This window comes from Argiope bruennichi, chromosome 11, assembly GCF_947563725.1.
Source record: "Argiope bruennichi chromosome 11, qqArgBrue1.1, whole genome shotgun sequence".
In the NCBI taxonomy this organism is placed as follows: Eukaryota; Metazoa; Arthropoda; class Arachnida; order Araneae; family Araneidae; genus Argiope; species Argiope bruennichi.
This window is the reverse complement of record NC_079161.1, coordinates 2625034-2646247: the sequence shown is the minus strand read 5'-3', so window position 1 is coordinate 2646247 and position 21214 is coordinate 2625034. Positions and strand designations below refer to the sequence as shown.

Below are 21214 nucleotides of genomic sequence, written 5' to 3'. Positions count from 1 at the left end.
ATTTTTACAAATTTTAAATTGATTTGAATTAAGAAAAATAACAATTGCTTGTTTTTCACGATTTTCGCATTTTCAGAATATTTACGCAACGCCTGACTGATTGTGCAAGTGGAGAAATAAGGCGACTGTTAGGAGGGAGAGCAAATGGTCACGTTGGTTTCATAATTACACTAAGAATGTCAAAATGCAAAAGTAAATCATACATAGCTCACCTCCATTTAATCCGGGCAAACTAGGGCCACTTCCATTTAAAAGAAAATTATTAATAAGTCAGAATAATGTATTATTTTAGTATTTGACTGAAGATTTATAGTCTAGCTGTAGGAGAAAACTTATTTTAATAACAGGATGATTAGTTTCTTCATCAGTGCATAACAAACTATGCATCTCCTTAGATACAAAATATAAAAAAGTGTGTAAAAAGATTCACATTCAAAGTTATACATTTCCTGTACTTTTTATGGTCACTTTGGATCATATATTTGCAACAAACTCAGTATATATGTTAAAACAATTATATTCACACTTCGGCTTTACGAATAACTCTGCTTTTCATTTATTTGTTCAATCATATATTCCATGCTGTATACAAAACACCTGAAAAATAAAATTCGTCAATTTAGATAGGGAGGTTTGTATTTGGATAAGAATGAAGTCTAGGGTATAAGTCTTTTGCGAATATAATTGTGCACTTCTTTTATTGTTCAACTGGCACTGACTGCATTATTCCTATAACGTTACACCTAAATACAGAAAATTCTTCCAAATTTTGCAAATTAACGTATGTGCATCCCTTATATGCATGTTTTAATTTCGTTTTAGTGGAAGGTGATCACGTTGATCTGTAGAGAAATAAATAAAAGTGACGATTTGGATTGTCTTTTGTTTTTCAACAATATATATATATTTATATATATACTCAGTGAAAGTTAAACCAGCAAAAATTTTGAATTTTACTTCATTACGGCCATATCAAGAAATAACATTTATCTTAAATTGCCTGATTTTCTGGTACGAATTTTCTCAATTAATTGTTTTGCGTTTTCGGAACAGTGTCATTATTCATAAATACCTGTTGCGCCATCCGAGTTTTAGGAGTGTAATTATTAAGTTAAGGAACTACGTTTTAACTTGCCCGTGTCCGATATTTACTAGAAATCGTCACCACGAGAATTTGACGAATTCCAGTTTGAAGACTTCAATTAAGTTGTAAAATATATTTTTAACATTACACCAACCTGCAACAATTTCTTGTTTTAAAAGTAATAGATGTTTTTTATGTATTTTGGCATGTTTATTTCAAAAATAATATCACTTTTTACGTGTCACGTACAGTTTTTTTGAAAAGTAAGTTTTTTTAAATAAGTAAAAATACACAGATTTTTTGCGATTTGGATAGGATAAATTAATAAAGTATGTATGTTTATTTTTTTAAATAAATTCTGAAAACCTCTTACTTCATTGAAATTAAATAATACATTTATATTGAATAAACACTTATAATTGTATTTAAAAATTCCTTTATTTTAAAATGCAAAACATAGATGGCAGTACTGTCTTGCATTATCTTTATTCTAAAAAAATTGTTCGTCAAATCAAAAGCAATCATGTTTGCAGTTGTTCTACTGTTTATGTTTTAATTTTCCTGTATTTCTTTATCGTTGAACTGTGCCCTTTTTATTGTGTTTCTCATATGGCGAGTAGTTCCCTGAAATGTTATAGCAGTCGGTCACAATAAATCCTGTCGATACTGCTACGTTCAGTGGTGGCGGGGTGGTCGGCTGTACGCAAGAAGAAGAAGAAGTTCCCTGAAATGTTGTGAGAATGATCGAAATTTATTTTGCTACATTTGTGGAGAATATATGTTAAAAAAACAATGAAATACGATCACTTCCTTCGTTAAGAAGGCCTACTTTTGGTACTTCGGTATGAAACTGGGCGACCAAGACAAATATTGGGAGCCGCATTTCACCTGTCGTTCCTGCGTAGAAAAGTTAAGAAATGGGATTAGGTAAGTGTTTATCTTTACCTTTTCGAATACCTATGGTATGGCTTGAAACGCAGAACCATGTGGATGATTGTTATTTCTGTTTGTGTAAAATTGCAGGATATAATAAGCGATCGAAATCAAACATTGTTTACCCAAATTTAAAGTCTGCTATAAGACCTGTAGCACATTGTGAAAATATTCCTGTCCCGACAGGACCTGAGGCTTTTGATAGAGCTAATATATCTGAAATCGAAAGTGATGAAAAAGGCTTGGATTTCACCGTGAAAAATGAAGTACCTGAAAAATTTAATAAAGCCGAATAAAATGACTTAATTCGTGATTTAGGTTTAACTAAAGAAAATGCAGAATTATTAGATTCTCGATTAAAAGAGAAAAATTTATTAACGACACATACGTCGTTTAGTTGATACAGGAATCGAGAAAAGCAATTTTTATCATTTTTCAAATATGATAACTTCTTGGTTTATTGTGCCTGGTTTGTTACATGAATTAGAAGATAATATTCCTTATAATCCGAATGATTGGTGACTATTTATAGATTCCTCAAAGAGGAGTCTAAAAGCAGTTTTATTGCATAACGAATCTAAACTTGCATCAGTTCCAGTTGCATATTCCGTTTTCATGAAAGAAACATATGAAAGTATGGAGATGCTTCTCACTAAAATAAAATACACTGAACACAAGTAGGCAATATGTGGTGACTTAAAGGTTATAGGTCTGTTTCTCGGGCAACAAAGTGGATTTATTAAATTCCCGTGCTTTATTTGTGAATGGGATAGCAGGGACAGAGAAAGTCATTGGATAAAAAAGATATGGCCTAAAAGACAAGAATGGATTCCTGGTAAGAGGAATATTTTAAATAAATATTTAATAGATCCACAAAATATTTTATTGCCCCCACTTCACATAAAATTGGGACTCATAAAGCAGTTTGTGAAAGCTTTGGATAAAGGTGGAAAATGTTTTGAGTATCTTATATCGAAGTTCCCAAAATGATCTAGCGCTAAAATTAAAGAAGGTATATTTGATGGAACACAAATAAAGAAATTAGTTAAAGATTCCAATTTTGAACAATGTAAAACAAATAGAGAGAAGCAGACTTGGGTTGCATTTAAAGATGTCGTAGAAGGGTTTTTGGGAAATGAGAGAAAAGAAAATTACAAAGAACTTGTAACTGAGTTATTACGTACTTATCATCTTTTGGGGTACAATATGAGCATTAAAATTCACTTCCTTTACTCACATTTAGAATACTTCCCAGACAATTTAGGAAAAATGAGTGACGAGCAAAGTGAAAGATTTAACCATTATATAAAGAAGATGGAACGCAGATATCAAGGACGGTGGGATGGCCGATTACTGTTGGTCTTTAAAAAGAGACAGTGATGTGGACCGTAAACGAAAAACCCGAAAAAGAAGCTGCTTGACTTCAAGAAAAACACAAAAGTTATCATAATATTGTAAATGAACAGCATTATTGTGTTTAGTTAATAGTAACTACAATTGCAACTGTATGCATTATACTGCATTTTGTTAATTTTTTCATCGTCATTTGTAAAAAATTCCTTACGTGTTACATAAAATTTAGTTTGTATTTTGGAATGACATCATCATTGCTCATATAAATAAACTAAAAATTTACAAACAAGAATTTTTTTTTGTAGGCTGGTGTTTGGATTAATATAAAACACTCCATAGCTGAAATTGGGTGTGTTGTCTTTAGATTAGATTTGTAGACATGTATCGAAAACCGCCTTTTTTAGTAAGTTGAGAAACACAATTCTGGAATGCAAATTCGATTTTCGGACGCTATGCTGGGAATTGATCCTCAAAACGCTCGCAGAGGACCACACGACAGATTCAGCAAAAATGCTGAACACATGCCAAGGAATATTGTATTCCTATTTTTATACCAAACCGTTCAGTGACCAGAATGGTCACGGATACTGGGGTATGAGACGGCGTTCTGTTCTGTAACCATTACCCTACAAGATTTTCTTCGGGAGATTAACTTTCTTAGAGAGCACGCGAGAAGTTTATGTAAAGATTACTCCTACTGGGTCTTAAGGTAAACATCATTTCTGACGGCGTGATAAATGACGAGTTTAAGAAGCGATGCTCACTGCTATTAACAGTTGTTTCCTTTTGGCAGGTATTCCTGAATGGTGGACTTCCTGTTCGTACTCCTCTCATCACATTTTTCTATGGAACGAGCTGCTCAAAGGTTTTTTCAACTCCTTCGACGTTTTCTGAACGTTCATTCATGATGTAAGGAACAACTTTTGTAAAAGAAAAATGTTTTCTTTCATGAACAGCTTATTCATTTGTTCCGCATTAAGAATTCCATATTAAGAAAATTGAAGCAAATTTAGTTTACATTGCAACCCTATTCATAATCATGGCATTTAAAAACTGATGTAACATTTTTTCAGAAATTCATTGAATATGATATCAAAAATTCTTGCATTTGAATGTAATTCAATGTAGAAATATATTTCAATGAGGAATTTATTTATTTTTCAATAAATTTAATCACTATATCCAGATTGCCTGAAACTGAAAATTCTCAGTTAGCAAAATTTTACATGAATTTTCAAAGTACATTTACCTCCTCGACTTCCTGGCCCGCCTCCATCCATGCCCGAGGCACTTGAATCTGAGTCATCTAAATAGAATGAAAGTATGAAGTTAGCAATATATCATCTCATGAATAAATTTCATGCGATTTAACATGTAGATCGAAATATTCTACTTTTAATATGTGTAAAATTATAATTCTTTTTATTACTCTATATATATAATATTACAAAATTAATTATTTTTTGGTAGCATTTTGGAAATAATAAATTTTAATTAGGCGGGGAATATATCAATAAGAAAATAGCAGCATGTTATTTACTTCGCATTGTGTTATTATGCTTCAAAGTGTTATAAAATATATAAGAAGTTTGAAATACTAGGAAGCAGTTGCTATTATTATTATAATTATGAAATAAAACACATATAGGCCAAATAATTAAAATTTTGAAACAGTTTTTATACAATTCATAACAGTTTTTTTAAGGAAATGAACATCAAGTCAATTTACTAGGAACAAATCTTTTTTTTTTTTTTTTTTGAGGAAATGCATAATTGTAAACATGTAGAATTGCGCAGAACAGTTTTTTTTTACTTGCACCTTTATATTGATTTATAAATTGTTTATTTTGAATTTTGGGCGCAATGAAATTGTAGCAAAGCTATCGGAATCAAATATCCGATATTTACTAATCATGTTTTAAAATTCTTTATTTTTTACAATGCTAAACAATAGCATATAACTGTAATATATATGAAGAAACATTGAAAAAATCGATGTTTTTATTATATTTCATCGTTACAGAAATGCTGGTAAGAATGACTGAGCAGTTTAAATTCCTCTTTTTTCTAACATGCAATTATTCTATTTCCAATATTCTTCTTAATATATTTATTTAGATATTTGTATTAAATAATTTTTGACCCGAGTTATAACTTACAAAATCTAAAATTTTTTCTTATTTAAAGATAAATGACTTCATGTATGCTATTGATTCTATGGATACATCCAAACTTATTTATCGATTACATGTTTTATATTTACATTTCTATTTATTATTATCGTCAATACAACAATTCTCGATACGTATTTATAATAGCAAAAGCCTGTCTTTCGATAGATATGTTTCTGTTACTTGAGGATCCCCAGAATACGTTAGAAAATAAATATTTCTCTGTTGAATAGCTAAATTAGACAGTTGAGTTCCTGTTCTTTAGCTGATGTGGTTTATTATTAACTTATGAAACCAGAAGCATCAAAACTTGAAGCGCGTTTATTGTGAATTGAAATATGGTCTCGATCAATGGACAATATATAATAGTTTAAACATAAATCTATCCCCCTGTAGTTATCAAATTCATTATTTTTTTAAAAATTGTATTCTCAGTGTAAATTAATTTACTGTAGCTGTAAACACCCGAGCCATTTCCGGCGCCACCTGATATACCAGATCCACTTGACTGAAAATATTTGAAAGATCTTATATTCATCTAAAAGATAAAACAGAATCCCTGAATGAATAAACTTGTGCGTCACGGATATTGAATGAATAATGATTGCATTTGTTATCTTCGTCACCTGCTGATGAATATGCTCTGAGAAAACCCGGAAGATGAGCTCTATAATAACAGCAAAAGTGGACTCTTGGTAACATGAAATATTTACTTCTTACATCTTTGCATAAATAAATTACATCTTTGCATAGCTTTGAGTTTGCTTAAAGGAATTAAAACTTGATAAAACGTAACGAAATATCAACTAAGATCTAATAAAATAAAAGACGACCGATTTAGCCTCATTCAATAAGGATTATACGGCTCAATAATTGATAATGGAGCAAAGTCCTCGATCTATAAAAAATATTTCTTGGTATATTTGTTTTTAGATAAAAATGCAATAAAAACACAGAATAAAATGAAAGCTTCTAGTTCAAGGTAAGAGGGCTTCATCAAAAAGGGTTATTCTAATTTTAGGTCTTTTTTAAAAATGCGTATGTGTTAGGTCAATTTTAAATGCACGTATATATTAAAATACGTAATGCTACAATCGATTGAAGATAAAAAAAAGAAGGTATTTTTTCCCCAGAAAACAGGAACATTGGACCGGATATTACTGGTTATACTATCTATGGTAATGAATCTCATGATCAAATTTAGAAATATTTCCCATGTTTAATCCAAAAGCAAGCTTTGAAAATTGAACTTAACACATGTCTAAAGTATTAAATGCTGGAAGCAATCGATCTCTATCACTAGAGTAATTTAGATTCAGCATAAACTGACTCATTGAATGCATGTTGCCAGGAAGCTAGAGACGCGCGTCGAGTTTCGATTGGCCTTTCGTTTTGAAGGAGTGAAATTGCGGTATTTTCATTTCTTACAACATCCTCCCTCACTATTAAAACTTCGGACACAGGTCACTTCGTCATAAGGGATAATCATTGCAATGAAAGTTTTTAAATAACTTCATTGCTGAGAAGTGTTTTGTTGAGAAGTCATGTTCACTCTCCGAGTTTTAATCTACATTTACAAGACATCGTAGAAAAGCTCTTCATCTTTCACTCTCTTTCATTGTCATTATCAGAGCAATAACTTTATTGAAATCATAGAAGCATGTGGTACTGAATTTCTTTTCCTTTAATCCCCGGACAAAAGAATCTAACTTCCCCTTCCGGCTAGCAGCAGTAAAATTTTTAAAAACCGGTTAATCAATAATTTTCAATCTGGTTAAAAGTATGAAAACTTTAATAACTGAATAATACAATCTTTTAAAATTCAGTCTTCTAAAAATGCTTGATACGTCATCATTATCACAACTAGACAACTATTCATCCTGGACTGGCAGTGGAACCTTAAGAGCCTATGCGTGAACCATATAATTTCGATTGGTAAAAAAAAAAATTATTTCACCTTAAAATATAAATGAATAATATTTTCAGCAGAATCGCGCAATCCAGCATATAAATTACTAATTGAAAGTTTATGTTGGTTCTTGTTGGTGAGTATATCGTCAGGATTAGTTAGAATTGAACATTCAAATTCTAATGAAAAAAAGAAATCTTGAATAGTTGATTTACTTTAGCCATTGTTAAATGTTTTGTCCTATAAACTTTATTGTACGGTTTGGTTTACATTATTGCTATTCATAATGATAACGCAGTTTTTAAAAACACTGTAAATTACTTTTCTTTTCATATGTTAACAGAATTATATTCCATACCTTTCTACGAATGGCATGTTTCACATCTACATAAATTTATGTCAAAATTATAAATAGTCTACTTATTTCGCTAATTATTTATACACATAAATCCTTCATGTAGATGGCAGAGTTTCTATTTCTTTTATGACTGGTATCACCATGACACATAAAGAAAGAATGGTAAAAACAGTAAATCTCTGTAGAAATGCCAAATGAGGTTAATTACAAATCATTTCTACTCAATGATATAAACTCAGAAAATCACAATATCATGAATGAAAACATTTTTATATTTGAGCTCCATAGAGCTCTCACAATTTGTTGGGGAGGAAAATTCCTACGATTAACGTCAATCAATTTAACAATTTTGATTTTAATTACTATTTTATAAATATTCTTCTTACAACACAAAATAACTTACAGTCGCTGTAGTCTCCCGAACCAGAGCCGGAAGCCCCAGATCCACCTGTGCCACCAGACAAGAGACCTATATGAGAATACTTGTTATAATTATCATGTGTGTAATTGCTTAAATGAGAATTCAAGAAAGGTTAATATTTAAAATCAAAGAACATTGAATAATCTTTGCATTTATTGACTTTCTGGATGATTTCTGTATGAACATAAAAATGTATTTTTATAAGCAAAAATAATTGTCTTTTTGAATTAAATGAAATTCTAAACTTTAGTTTAGTATTCTAAGTTTAGGATTCGGTGTAACTTGCTGAATTTTCGGCTAAGAATAATTTCTTGAAGAATGGATGGTAAATCGATTCAGTCGTATTGGATGTAATCTCCATTCCTGCGACCCAACAGGTCCTAATAAGCCATTGTTTCCAGTTTCAGAAGAAATATTTTAGATTTCTTACTTATTTGGCAGAATAAGTTTTAACTCGTATCTCTTGATACTATAATATTTATTTTATGAAAAAGTGTTACCTCATTAAATTCAAATTTTGAAATTTTTAAAAAATTAATACATTATTCGTTAAAAGTAAATATCACTCATGTCCAAAATTAAGGTCAAAAAAATATTTTTCAAAGTAATTATAAATGGTTACCAGTAAATTTTAAACAAATTATATTTTATATATTGTGAAGGGCCGGTAACACGATATTAACCTTTGTTGTGGGGAAAAAATGTTGTTTAGCATTAGTTTTTGAGGAACTACTGAAATAAGACCGTTTAGGTATTTGGGAATTTTGCCTGCAATTTTGTGAATATTGCATTAAAACAAAAAATTTAACCTGTTTTTATTGAGAAGGAGTTCTCATAATCGTTTAGACGACTCCTTGAGATGGCGAGCCGTTGGCAGGCTTGAAGCTGGGCAGTCTCAAGCGGAGGTGGCTCGATGGTTACAAGTAGCACCGAAAGTGGTATCCAGGCTGTGGAATCAATTCCAAACAAGTGGTACTGTAACAAGGAAGGCCGGCCAAGGCTGGCACAGAGCAACTACGCCTGCATAGGATCGCTATTTGGCATTACGCGCACGACGGCATAGGTCGATAACCGCTCCTCGACTTGCTCGTGACCTTGCTGCTGCGTCTGGAATAAGAATTTCCAGACAAACAGTATGCATACGTCTAGCAGAGAGGGCTCTTTATGCCCGGCGACCAGTTGAGTGCGTCCCTTTGACTGCATCCAACAGAAAAGCTCGATTGCTGGGGTGCAGAACACATCAGACTTGGGCACAGCAAGAATGGGGACGTGTTCTTTTCAGTGATGAGTCGAGATTCACCACACAGTGTGAAACTCGTTGAATCTTCATCTGAAGAGAGCGAGGAGCTCACTATCATCCCTCCTACGTAAGATAAATCGACAGATTTGGTGGCAGAGAAATTTGTATGAGCTGGCATAATGTTGGGCAGTCGCACATCACTGCACGTCTTCGATGGGGGTACTGTCAATGCATATCGCTATATGGATGAGATCCTTAAAGCCTATGTGAGTTTGTTCCGGGGTGCTTTTGGCCCTGACTTCATGTTTATGGACGATAACGCGCGTCCACACAGAGCCCAGATCGTTGATGATTTTCTTGAGGAAGAGAATATTCGACGTATGAACTTACTCTCGAGGTCTCCGTATCTCATTCCTATTGAACATGTTTGGGATGGTCTCGGAAGAGCCATTGCACAGCGTAATCATTCTCTTAATACACCTCAAGAGATAAAAGCCGCGTTTTTGGAAGAATGGGCTTTGTTGCCCCAAGCATTTATTAACCCCCTCATAAACAGTATGAAAGCTCGTTATGAAGCCTGTATAGCAGAGCACGGTAGTCGTACTCCATATTAGACAAGTTTTTCCCGAGATAAATGCTTTATCTCTGATTCATAATGTAACACTTTTTGATATACCCTGTTTCTTAATTCTCAATTAAAATCATTTCCATGTGTTATGTGTCTATGTTCTTTCTTCCATTGTAGTGTACCTCTCTGCCAAATTGCGTGGCAACACAATGAATAGTTTTTCATTTTTCTTAGATTTTATGTTTGTGTCCTTAATTTTGAACATGAGTGTAGATATTACAATTGAAAAAAAAAAGAAATTATACAGGATTTTACTAAATATATTACTATTATAATTCATTTTCGAGATATAAATTTGGAACTATTTCTGCATTTCCTATTCAAAACAGATTTTTTTTTAAAGCATTAATTTTTGAGTCATTTCTTAGGGAATCGTCTTTTTAAATGAAAATGAAATTCTGCATTTTGCATATTTTTGTTTGAAATCGTCTGAAAACTCTCACCTCCTGAGCCGCCACCACCCATGCCCGAGGCTCCTGATCCTGAATCATCTTAGATAGAACGAAAGTATGAAGTTAGCAGTATGCCATTTGTCATCTTATGCATAAAATTCATGCGAATAATAAAGATTGAAATATTTTAATCTGCTTAAAATATAATCTTTTTATAAAACAAATTTAATAATATATCAACACTGCATACGTTTTGAAAAACATATTGAAAAAATATTGCTTCAGTATATAATAGTGGTATGCTATTTGTTACATTGCGTTATCATGCTTTAAAGTGCTGTAGAATATATGAGAAACAGTTGTTTTGCTTATTATAACACATGTATTCATATTTTTACATAAAATTGAAAATTTGTTAAATGAAGTGAAGAAAATTTATGTAATTTCAGTTGAGGTCATGTAGAATTATTAGCTATTGTTTTAATTATATGCAATACGAGCTATATGGCCCAAGAGCTAATAAGAAACAATACTTACTTTTTTTAAAGAAATTTTTTAACGAAAATTCAATATAGATATAGAGAGAATTAGATATAGGGAGAAAACCCATGGCTTACATTTGAACACATGAGAATTGACTTATTTAGTGGATTCGGATGTTGGGTAATTTTTGAAATTGAGAAGATTCCACATTTCGATTAAAGTGTTAAATATATTTTATCCTAATCTAATCTGCATTCTTGTGAATCAGAAACTCCAAATAAGCAATTGCTTCTTGTTTCTAAAGAAATATTTTAGGTGTATCATTTATTTGGTAGAATACATTTTAACCTATATCTGTTGAAACTATAGCATATATTAAAAAGTATACGAAATTTATAAAACTGTGTGACCGAATTAATTTTCATTTTTGAAAGTTTGCAGAAATTAACACATCATTGATTGAAAGTGCATAGATATTACATTTGAAGAAAAAAAATGGACATAAGACGGGATTTTACTAAATCTATGACTCTTAGAAATGATTTTGATATATGAAAGCATTTCTGTATGTCCTATCCAAACATGGTAACTAGGAGCCAAATCATCCCTCGTTTAAAATATTAAATATACAGCCTGATTGAAAACTATCAATCAAATTGAGTAATATTGATTAGTATTGCACGTGTTTGAATGTTGTAGAGAGGATAAAGATGTAAGACGAGTTACAGATGGATCTCTGGTTTAGAGAGTATTGAAATGATGAAAAAAATATTTTTCCTTTCCCAATAATACTTTTACCATTGAATATAAGATCATAAACAAATTTGGGACAGTGAGCATATAGCCGTAATCGACAATTACAGATTTGTTAGATTTTTCAACATCATCGCTAAGAATACAGAGTCTGAAAACCCGCTTTTAAATGTAGCAGATTAACAGATAAAAAAACATCTCAATTTAAACCTAAGTCATTAGGCTTCTCCTCATTCTTTTTCAGGATACTGTCAGAAGAGGATGAAATGGCTATGCATTTAAGGAAAAAAATCGACTAATAATGGCTTACTATTTCAATCGACAGCGTTTTCGGCATTTTAATGGATTTAGAATATTCATTTCTGAATTTCTGTACAGAGACGCTTATTCTCGGTTCGTTCGTCTCTATCTGCCGATACAATTTCTTTCGTCGTAAGACGTTGATAGTTATTGAATATAAAGAGTGTCACCTTTCAGTGGGGAGCCTATATGTGGCACGTGCAAAAGTCCACTTTTCTCGTTAATAAGCACATTTACTGACGGCATAATAGAATATGATCTTCAGCAACTTCTTTTATTCCATTTTTCTCAGAAACATAACTCCGCGTCACATGCTAAATTAACTGGTTTATACTATAAACCAATATAATACAAACCATACAAATTAAAATTTTGAATTTATAAAAATTTAACATTTTTTCGAGGACTTTTTTTTTCAGTAACCTGAAATTATGAATTTTCATAATTTCTGTTAATTTCTGTACAATCGGTACAATTCTTATGTTATGAATGCAAAAATATTAAGAAGCTAAAGTGCAGCTTATAAAGGAAGTTTTTTCAGCCGAAATGTCATTAATACAATTTTTTTATGTTATCTTTCAATGAACAAACAGTTTTTAAATGTAAAAAAGGATTATTTTCATGTAATTTCTTACAGTTATTTTTTAGCTAAATGCAATTGAAATTGTACGATTCGCATTTTTGTTTGAAATCATCTGACAACGCTCACCTTCTCCACTTCCTGGACCACTTCCACCCATACCTGAGTCACCAAGTCCTGCTGAATCATCTAAAATAGAATGAAAGTAGAAATTTATCATTTGTCATCTTATGCATAAAATTCAGGAAATTAATAAAGAATTAAATATTTTTAATAAACGGAAAATTATAATCCTTTTATCAAACGACTTTTACAATATACCAATGTCTATTGAAAAAATAATACTTTAGCAAGGCGATAAAGAAATCGGTTTAGAAATATATACGACATTCATTAAGTTGCGTTATTATCCATCAATGTATAGATTATCTAAGAAGCAGTTGCATTTCTTATTATAATATATGTATTCATATTTTTAAATAAAATTATAAATTTAATAAACGAAGAAAACTTAATTTCAGCTGAGGTCAGATAGAATTATTGATGACTGATTCAATCATGTGCAATATGAAATCTTTGATAAAAAAAATATCTTCTTTGATGAAATTTTCTTTATATAATCGCATTTTAATGAAAACTGAAGAGATAAGCCGAGTAAAATTTTGGCTTATGTCTGAAGACGTGCGAATTAACTGATTAAGTAGATTCGGATATTGGGTCATTTTTAAAACATGCAAGATTATTCCACATTCAATTAAAGACATAAATAATTTATTGCAGAAAAGATTGGATTTATATTGGATATTAGCGATTATATTACCTGAAGCAATGCCAGACGTGACAGAATTTGGGAACACTCCTGCATATCTCATCAAAACATGGTCTAAAAACTCAAAATAGCCCTTTTTTATAATATTAAATGGATTGAAGAAATTGATCATTATCACGGAAGTAAATATAATTCATTATCAACTGTTTAGATGTAACTGCTGTTACCGTGAGACTAACTGTCTCGGTCCACTATAGATTGACCATCCGTTTTGAAGGAGGGAAAAGAAATGTTGGTCGCTGAAATTTTTATTCTCTTATCTTTTACTATTGAAGTTAGTAGCAATGTTTAAATTTTGGCCAATTATCATTTTGTAATAATGGATAATTAATTCAGCGGAAGTCTTTCAAGGCATTCAAAGTTAAGAAGTCATTGGGTGAAAATTATTATTCATTTTCCGATTCTGACATTTAATCTACACTTATGAGACTTCGTAGAAAAGCTCTCATGTGGTCTTCTCATCATCCAACCTCATTTCTCAACGTAGTTCCAACCCTTTTGAAATCAGAACAGAAAATGATGTCATATTCTTGCTCCTTAAACAGCCAGACCAATAAATCCGCCTTTCCATTCCTATTACTCGGCAGTAATACATTTAAGTTTCAGGAATTCATTTTCAAAAGTTTATAATTTTAAATCGCCTGATTGTTCTTCCTATTTTTGAATTTAGTTATTTATTTTTAAACGCCAGTACAATGAAGGCATGTACAAATTCGGTTGTTCCATATTCATTAGAGAAATGTTGGTTTCTATATTGGTTGTTATCCATTCCAGGGTATTATAAGATTCTTAGAAAATCTGAAAATATTCAGTATGATTCTTTAAGCCTAGAAGTTTTAACATGAAATACATTCATTTTCCGTACATTTTTAAGTTTTAAATTTAGAAATGAAATTTCAGTTTCATATTTCGCAAATTCATATAAGAAATCTGCCAAATACGCTCACCTCCTCCACTTCCTGAATCACCTCCACTTATTGAGGAAGCGTCTGATCCTGAATCACCTAAAATATAATATATTCATGAATTTAATAATCTTTCAATTATTCAAAGAATACTTATTTTAACATAAAAAAATGTTCTTCTGTATGTTCGTAGGAGCTAATAGGGAATGAATAATAGTTGCAGCAGAACGGTGCATTTCCACCATATTTATTAACAGAAGATTGATTGTCTTGATTCATTTTAGTGATCCATTGGCCAACATACTGGGTATTAATGAATTCTTCCTTTCTCATTTTATAAAGAACTTTCGATATAATGTTTACACTGGAGCAATTTTTAAATATTTTACTCTATAAGCTTTAATACTTTGCACTTTCTATTACTTTTTGTTCATAAAACTGATGCATATATTTTTTCTCAGCTATCATAATTATATTCCGCATTTTTTTTTGTAGATTCTGTGAACTATATTTACACCAATTTTAGTCTCTCTCATAAATAATATATTTATTACGCTAAGAGCTTATATATATCACCCTTCTTCTAGGTAGCAAATTCGTATTATTTGTAAACCAGATGGAGGTGTCAAAAATTAATTTCAACTATATTAAAAATCTAAATCAGCCAATGGAATATGATGAGTTGAATTACAAATGATATCATCTCCATGACATGCATCAAAATATCACGATTTTAAATTTGTTTATTTTTGAATTCAAATGGTCTCTCACCAACCACCAATATGGATAAATTCCAGCGATTGATACAAAACAATGTGATATGCATTATTCATTCATTTTATAAATTTAATACAAAATGACTTACCGTAGCTGTAATCTCCCGAACCAGAACCGGAAGCCCCAGATCCACCTGAACCACCAAACAAGAGGCCTACATGAAATACGTGTTATAATTATCATTTGTGCAATAGCTTAAATGAGAATTCAAGAAATACTAAAATTGGATGCAAAGAACATTGTATAATCCTTGCATTTATTGCCTTTCTTTCTCTCCTTATTAAGGTGATGTCTTCAAAAAGAAAAAGCTATTATTCCTATATAAACATAAAATTGTCTATTCATAATATAAAATAATTATCATTTAGAGTTTCACATGAAATGATGAAAATTCTGAACAAGTATCATAATTTAAGATTCTATGTAAGCGCCTAAATTTCGTCATAGTTTTATTAGATCTATTCAGTCGTGTTTGATATAATCTACATTACTATGAATCTATGGCTCCTAATAAACCAATGTTTCCATTTTTTAGAGAAATATGTTCGAAATGTTATTCTTCTTATAGATGTAATCTCAACCCAGATCTTTAAAACCGTACTTTGAAGAAATAAAATTGGACAAAACAATGTTTCAGAATTAATTTGCCTTTTTAAAAAAAATTACAAAAATTAATTTTTAAAAAAGATATTTATCGTCAGAAAAATTTAGAAACTATGTAAATTAAAACGGATATTTCAGAATATACTTTTTATAGAAAAGATTTTCATGACACCAATTTGTGAGAAAAACTCAAATCCATCCTTCGTTTAATACTTTAAATATACTTTCTTCTTGAAAACTGTCATTGAAATGTTGTTGTAGGTTCTATATTGCCAAGAAATGCAGGAGCTGCAAAAATAAATGTCGAGCAACTTAAAGATTAACATGCAGTTCAGAGAAAGTGTAAAATGGCTGAGCTTCAACAATTTAATTTAACTATTACAATTATTGTTAAAGATAGATCATTAATGAATAGATCACTGTCCCAATTTTATCATAATAAACTTTTATTATGGTGATAATTTTTCAACATCTGCAATTTAATTATATTGATTTCTTAAACCCACTTCTCAACTACAAACAGATTTCACTGGAAACAATATCTGGAGGAAAAAATGTCATCAGATTCCTCCCCTCTACCCCCATGGTATCCAACCTCAACGCCGGTAAATGATGAAATGGTGCCGCGAAGAGAATGTTATTGGATTCAATATATCTATTTCTGGATTCCTGTACATGCGCGCTTGTTCTCGATTTATTATTCTTTGTCTACGGATGCAATTTCTTTTGTCATAAAGCCATGATAGTTAATGAATCGTAAGTTTATCACCTTTCATTCGGGAGCCTGACTGTAAGACGAGCAAACCCCACTTTTCTCCTGAATATTCGTCTTCCGCTCACTAACATAGAGTAAGAAAGAACATCATCTTTAGATACTTTGTATTTCATTTTCCTATGAAACACATCTCCAGGTCACATGGTGAACTGAAGGGCGGTTTATAATATCATCTATTCCACTTAGAAATTTGACTGTATAATAAATTTTAACAGCTTTTGCACGAAGAATTTTTCTAATTTCAGTGATTCGCAAATTATGACTTTTGAAACTTTCTCTAAATAAATAAATCTCTAAATAATATAAATAATTCATGCGAAAAGCACTTAAACGAAATTTAAACCGCAGTGAAGAGAGAATACTCCAGAAGTTTTCTGTAGGCTCTTAATTAACTTGCTTTATGTTTCTAAACATAGATTTTTGTAATTACTTTTTACTTTCTTCCTCGTGTAATGTAATAGCTTCCTCATAGAGAGCAGTACAGAAATTCTGTACAAGTGTACAATCGATGACAATATAAATATTTGAACATTTTCAAAGCCTATTTATCACTCAATCGCTTCTTTTTATTGAACAGATGATTTCTTATTAAATAAATTATGAATTATCGTTATATATTTAAATAAAAATAAAATACAATAATTTTTAACAATTAATAATAATTGAATAATTAATGATGATTAATAAAATACAGAATAATATATAATACCTTTCTTAAAATATAAAAAAAAACTATTAAAGATCTGCTAGTAAAAGAAAAATGTGGGGAAGAAATCAAGTACTGATTTGTTAAATTAAATTAAAAAGAGTTAAAAGTAAAATTCCATTTTATATATATAATATATTTTTATAACTTTCATTCATATTTCTATTTTATTTTTCTTCATATTTTTTTAACCTTGACCTCTTAATATTTGAAAGAAAATTCTATTTTTTAGCAATCTGTGAAAATTATTTTAATCATTGTTAGCGCTCTCACTTATATAGTACTACTACTTGAAATTACTACATTAATTCATTTTTTATCCAGTAAAATTCGCGTATAAAAAACAAACTTCGTATAATGCTCTGAATTTCGCTGTAAGCAAATGAATCAAATTATCTATTTATTAACAAAGAGAACTCTCAAAATTTTTAATAAACACTCACATTTTATTCTTTACAGATTTAAGCAAAAAAAATTAAATAGATGAGCTTAAATTACACCCGGATACACTGAATCCTCTACCTAAACCGCCAAATCCACATGGGATAACCAAGACAAAAATAATATGAATATTTGTTTTAGACAAAGAGCAAAAAAATAAAAAAATAAATAAATAAAAATAAACCTATTGAAATTTGTAGAAAAGACAACTGTGCCATGATTTCAGCATTTTTTTTTATTCAGCATCTTTGTAGAAAATTGAAAGTTTCGAATCGATTTTTTTCGGTCGTATTCATACCTGCAATAGTTCTAAAACGCCATAAAAATGGATGACATGTTCATTCTTTTCAGAAAATACAATAAGATATTTTACTACTGTAATTATTAACAAAAACAAAAATATTGCTTTTTAGTATATAAAAAATGATTTTTAAAAATCATTTAAAATTTGTATTCGTATGGGCACTTTCTGTGTGTTTTTGTTTAAATGAAAACTTTCATATTTTTATCATGAAGATCACGATAAAAATCTACTAACTTGGCGTAGTTACCTGTAGAAAACACATTTAAATCTCCCTAACATTAATTTTCGTATAAGGAACAAACAACTCAGAAATTTTTTTAAATGTTTGATTATGCCTTTTATTTTTATTTTTAGAAATCGAAGTAATCAATTTTTAAAACAGAGAGGAAACTTTTATCCACCGTATGCATCAATCATTAGATCTTAGAACCTAAATTTAAAAAAGAATTTATTCGGATTACCTCCAGATCCACTGGAATCCCCACCTATGCCACCTAATCCACTCAAGTCACTTAAGTCAACTAAAAAACAGAAATATAAAATTCATTAATATTTCCTTTAAAAGAAAAGAAAAAAATATTTTTAGAAAATTCCTGTAGTAGAGATGCGAGATTTTTCATCTGTACTTCATGGTTTCATTTTAATTAATTTCAAGCGCATAAACGAACATTTTTTGAATAGAATTTTTTAACCTGTACGTACTGAAGTTTAGAAAATTTGCTCAAGTCTGCTTAATTAAGAATTAATTAGTAACCGATCTTAATTAAGAACATAATTAGTAACCAATTATTGAATTCCTTACAATTTTTGATGTAATAAAAAATTATGACATGCATAAAAGAATAAAGTGGAGAAATAAGTAAAAAAAAAAATTAAATAATATGTATTTGTTGAAGGAACCCAAACTTATTTGTGAATTAATTTTTGAAGAATTTGTATCTCTAATGTAGAATTATAAGACTAATATAATTCAAAATATAATATAATTCTAAGAATAACAATAAAAGTCCGATTTTTCCATCTTTTTTTATCATGAATAAAATTAGCAATAGATTACTGGATCTATGACACTGTACATTTGAAAATAAGTATATTATTTTTTTGCATGTGTATAAGTAAATTATAAATATGCATTTTGTATTCATCTAAATCTACATGAGTGGTTGTGATAAAATGTATTTATTGAAGAGCATAATTTACAATTTAAAAGAGCATAATTTACAAGTTAATCTGAAATAAAAATTCAGATGTTGAAATTATAAAAAAAAATAATAAATCGTGTAAAAATATTTTTATAGCAAATATCGCCGACAGAAGAAAACAAAAGAAAATAGAGAAATATAATTGTAATTAATGCATCGGCATCAATATTGAAAAATAATACAAAATTGTGTAAGCGAACTAAGCAATAAAATTTGTTTATCTCTCTTCTAAATATTAACCAGAATATGTATGTTTAAAAACCCATTACATTTTGACGCCAAACAGACGTAAACAAATCTAATTAACGAGTGACTGACGATTTATGTGCAAAAGTATCAAAATAGTATATGGTCATTTAAAATACGAACACATGCAAAATCTCAATCCGCAAGCACATGAAAATAAAAATGATTTTTTTTATAACTTAAACTTTATAAAAGGGAAATAAAAAATTGATAAATTTTTGAAAAAAGATATTTGCACCTGATCAGTTTAAATCAAAAAGAATAAGTAAATTTTTGCAAGAGATAATTTTTTAAATATATCTTATATGAAGTAAATATAGCATTATCAAGAAGCAAAACATCTGAATCTTAACATATTTGAAATATTTTGACATTCTTTTTTGTCTAGCGTTTCTAAAATAATCTTTCCTGATTCGAGTGAATGCCTTGCCCAGTTTTGCATGCAACTATTTTTATCAAAAGAAAATTATTGTTTTAATAGATAAAATTTGGAATCCAGCTTTAAACTAGTCGGCGGGCTGAATTTTGTATTTTGGATAAATCTGTCAAAAAAAACACTTTTTATTAAATCGTATTCATTATTTAATAAAGCTAAATAAAAAGAATGGTATCTCCGATCCTTCCTCGGAAACTCACTTTTAAAGATGTAATTCTCTCTGATCAAAACCGTGAAATTTAGCAAAATTGTGAACATTCTGAGTACTCTTTTTACAAATAATAATTAATTTTCACCAAAAAGAGGTTTCTGTATTAACATGGACCGTAAAAGGACACAAATCTGCTCGCATTATGATTTAAAGAAGAATTATACAATAGCAGGTAATGATTTATAAATAAATGATAAATTTAAAAAACTACTACTTCAATTTTAAAACAATCCTCTCCCATTTACATAATTACTTTATATAACTGATGAATAAAATTATATATTTAATATATATATATAGATAGATAGATAAATAGATAGATTAAATTTCAAGCCATAAAATAATTGCAATTTTGGACTCACCTCCACTTAAAGATGACAAATCTGAAATTCATAGAGAAAAATGATAACATTAATTTCAAAGAAAAGCTTTTTTACTTGGATTTTCTTAAAATGTTTGAAACTTTAAATTAAATTCTTCATAGTTTTATAAAAATTATAAATTTTCAACCTATTAATAATAGATATTGAACTCACCCAAGTTGGATAAATCTATATTACCTAAAATAGGATAATGTGGACAGTATTAAAATGAACTTTGTAAATGTAATTCATATAGACATTTTACATAATATTCAGTTAAGGTGTCAGATATAAAATAAAAATTTTAAATTCAGACTCACTTAAATCAGATAGATCTAAAGTTTTCAAAAAGAAAAGAGAATCAGTTGCAATGTAAAATCAGTTTGTGCATATTGCAAAAAATTTTAAGAAATTTAAATCTTTGTAGTGCGTACTTTCTAAATTTCAAGAGATGTATAATAAATATTCATCCATTGACACTCACCCAATTCGGATAAATCAATGTTACCTAAAATTGGATATAATGAACAATATAAAACTAATCTTGTAAAATTTAATTCATATAGATATGTTTCATGATAATAAGATAAAAATTCAAATTTGAAATGAAAATTTTTAATTTAAACTCACTTAGGTCAGACAAATCTGAAATTTCAAAAAAAGTAAAGTGAGCATTAGTTATTAAATAAAATAAATTTGTATTCATTCAATTAAAATATAGAGAACATTATCACTTCTTGGCACATATTTCTTAATTTTCAGAAAATTTATAGGAAATAATCAGCAATTTATACAAGACTAATTTATTTAAA

General features: G+C 29.6%; 1 protein-coding gene across 50 annotated transcripts in view; it reads right to left on the bottom strand.

The window, feature by feature from the left end:
* LOC129957578 (uncharacterized PE-PGRS family protein PE_PGRS54-like) overlaps window positions 1-21214 on the bottom strand; it is a 173601-nt gene that overhangs the window by 101199 nt on the left and 51188 nt on the right. For 47 of the 50 annotated variants that reach the window (XM_056069967.1, XM_056069946.1, XM_056069970.1 and 44 more), the window contains 12 exons: window positions 21033-21047; window positions 20887-20910; window positions 20723-20737; window positions 20577-20600; window positions 20403-20423; window positions 18407-18466; window positions 15205-15270; window positions 14382-14438; window positions 12735-12794; window positions 10541-10588; window positions 8212-8277; window positions 4620-4676 (listed from right to left, as the gene is read on the bottom strand). In XM_056069967.1, the coding sequence (XP_055925942.1) occupies window positions 4620-4676; window positions 8212-8277; window positions 10541-10588; window positions 12735-12794; window positions 14382-14438; window positions 15205-15270; window positions 18407-18466; window positions 20403-20423; window positions 20577-20600; window positions 20723-20737; window positions 20887-20910; window positions 21033-21047 (513 nt within the window). The remainder of the gene's footprint in view (window positions 1-4619; window positions 4677-8211; window positions 8278-10540; window positions 10589-12734; window positions 12795-14381; window positions 14439-15204; window positions 15271-18406; window positions 18467-20402; window positions 20424-20576; window positions 20601-20722; window positions 20738-20886; window positions 20911-21032; window positions 21048-21214) is intronic. The other 3 variants (XM_056069943.1, XM_056069972.1, XM_056069957.1) reach the window with 2 other exon arrangements.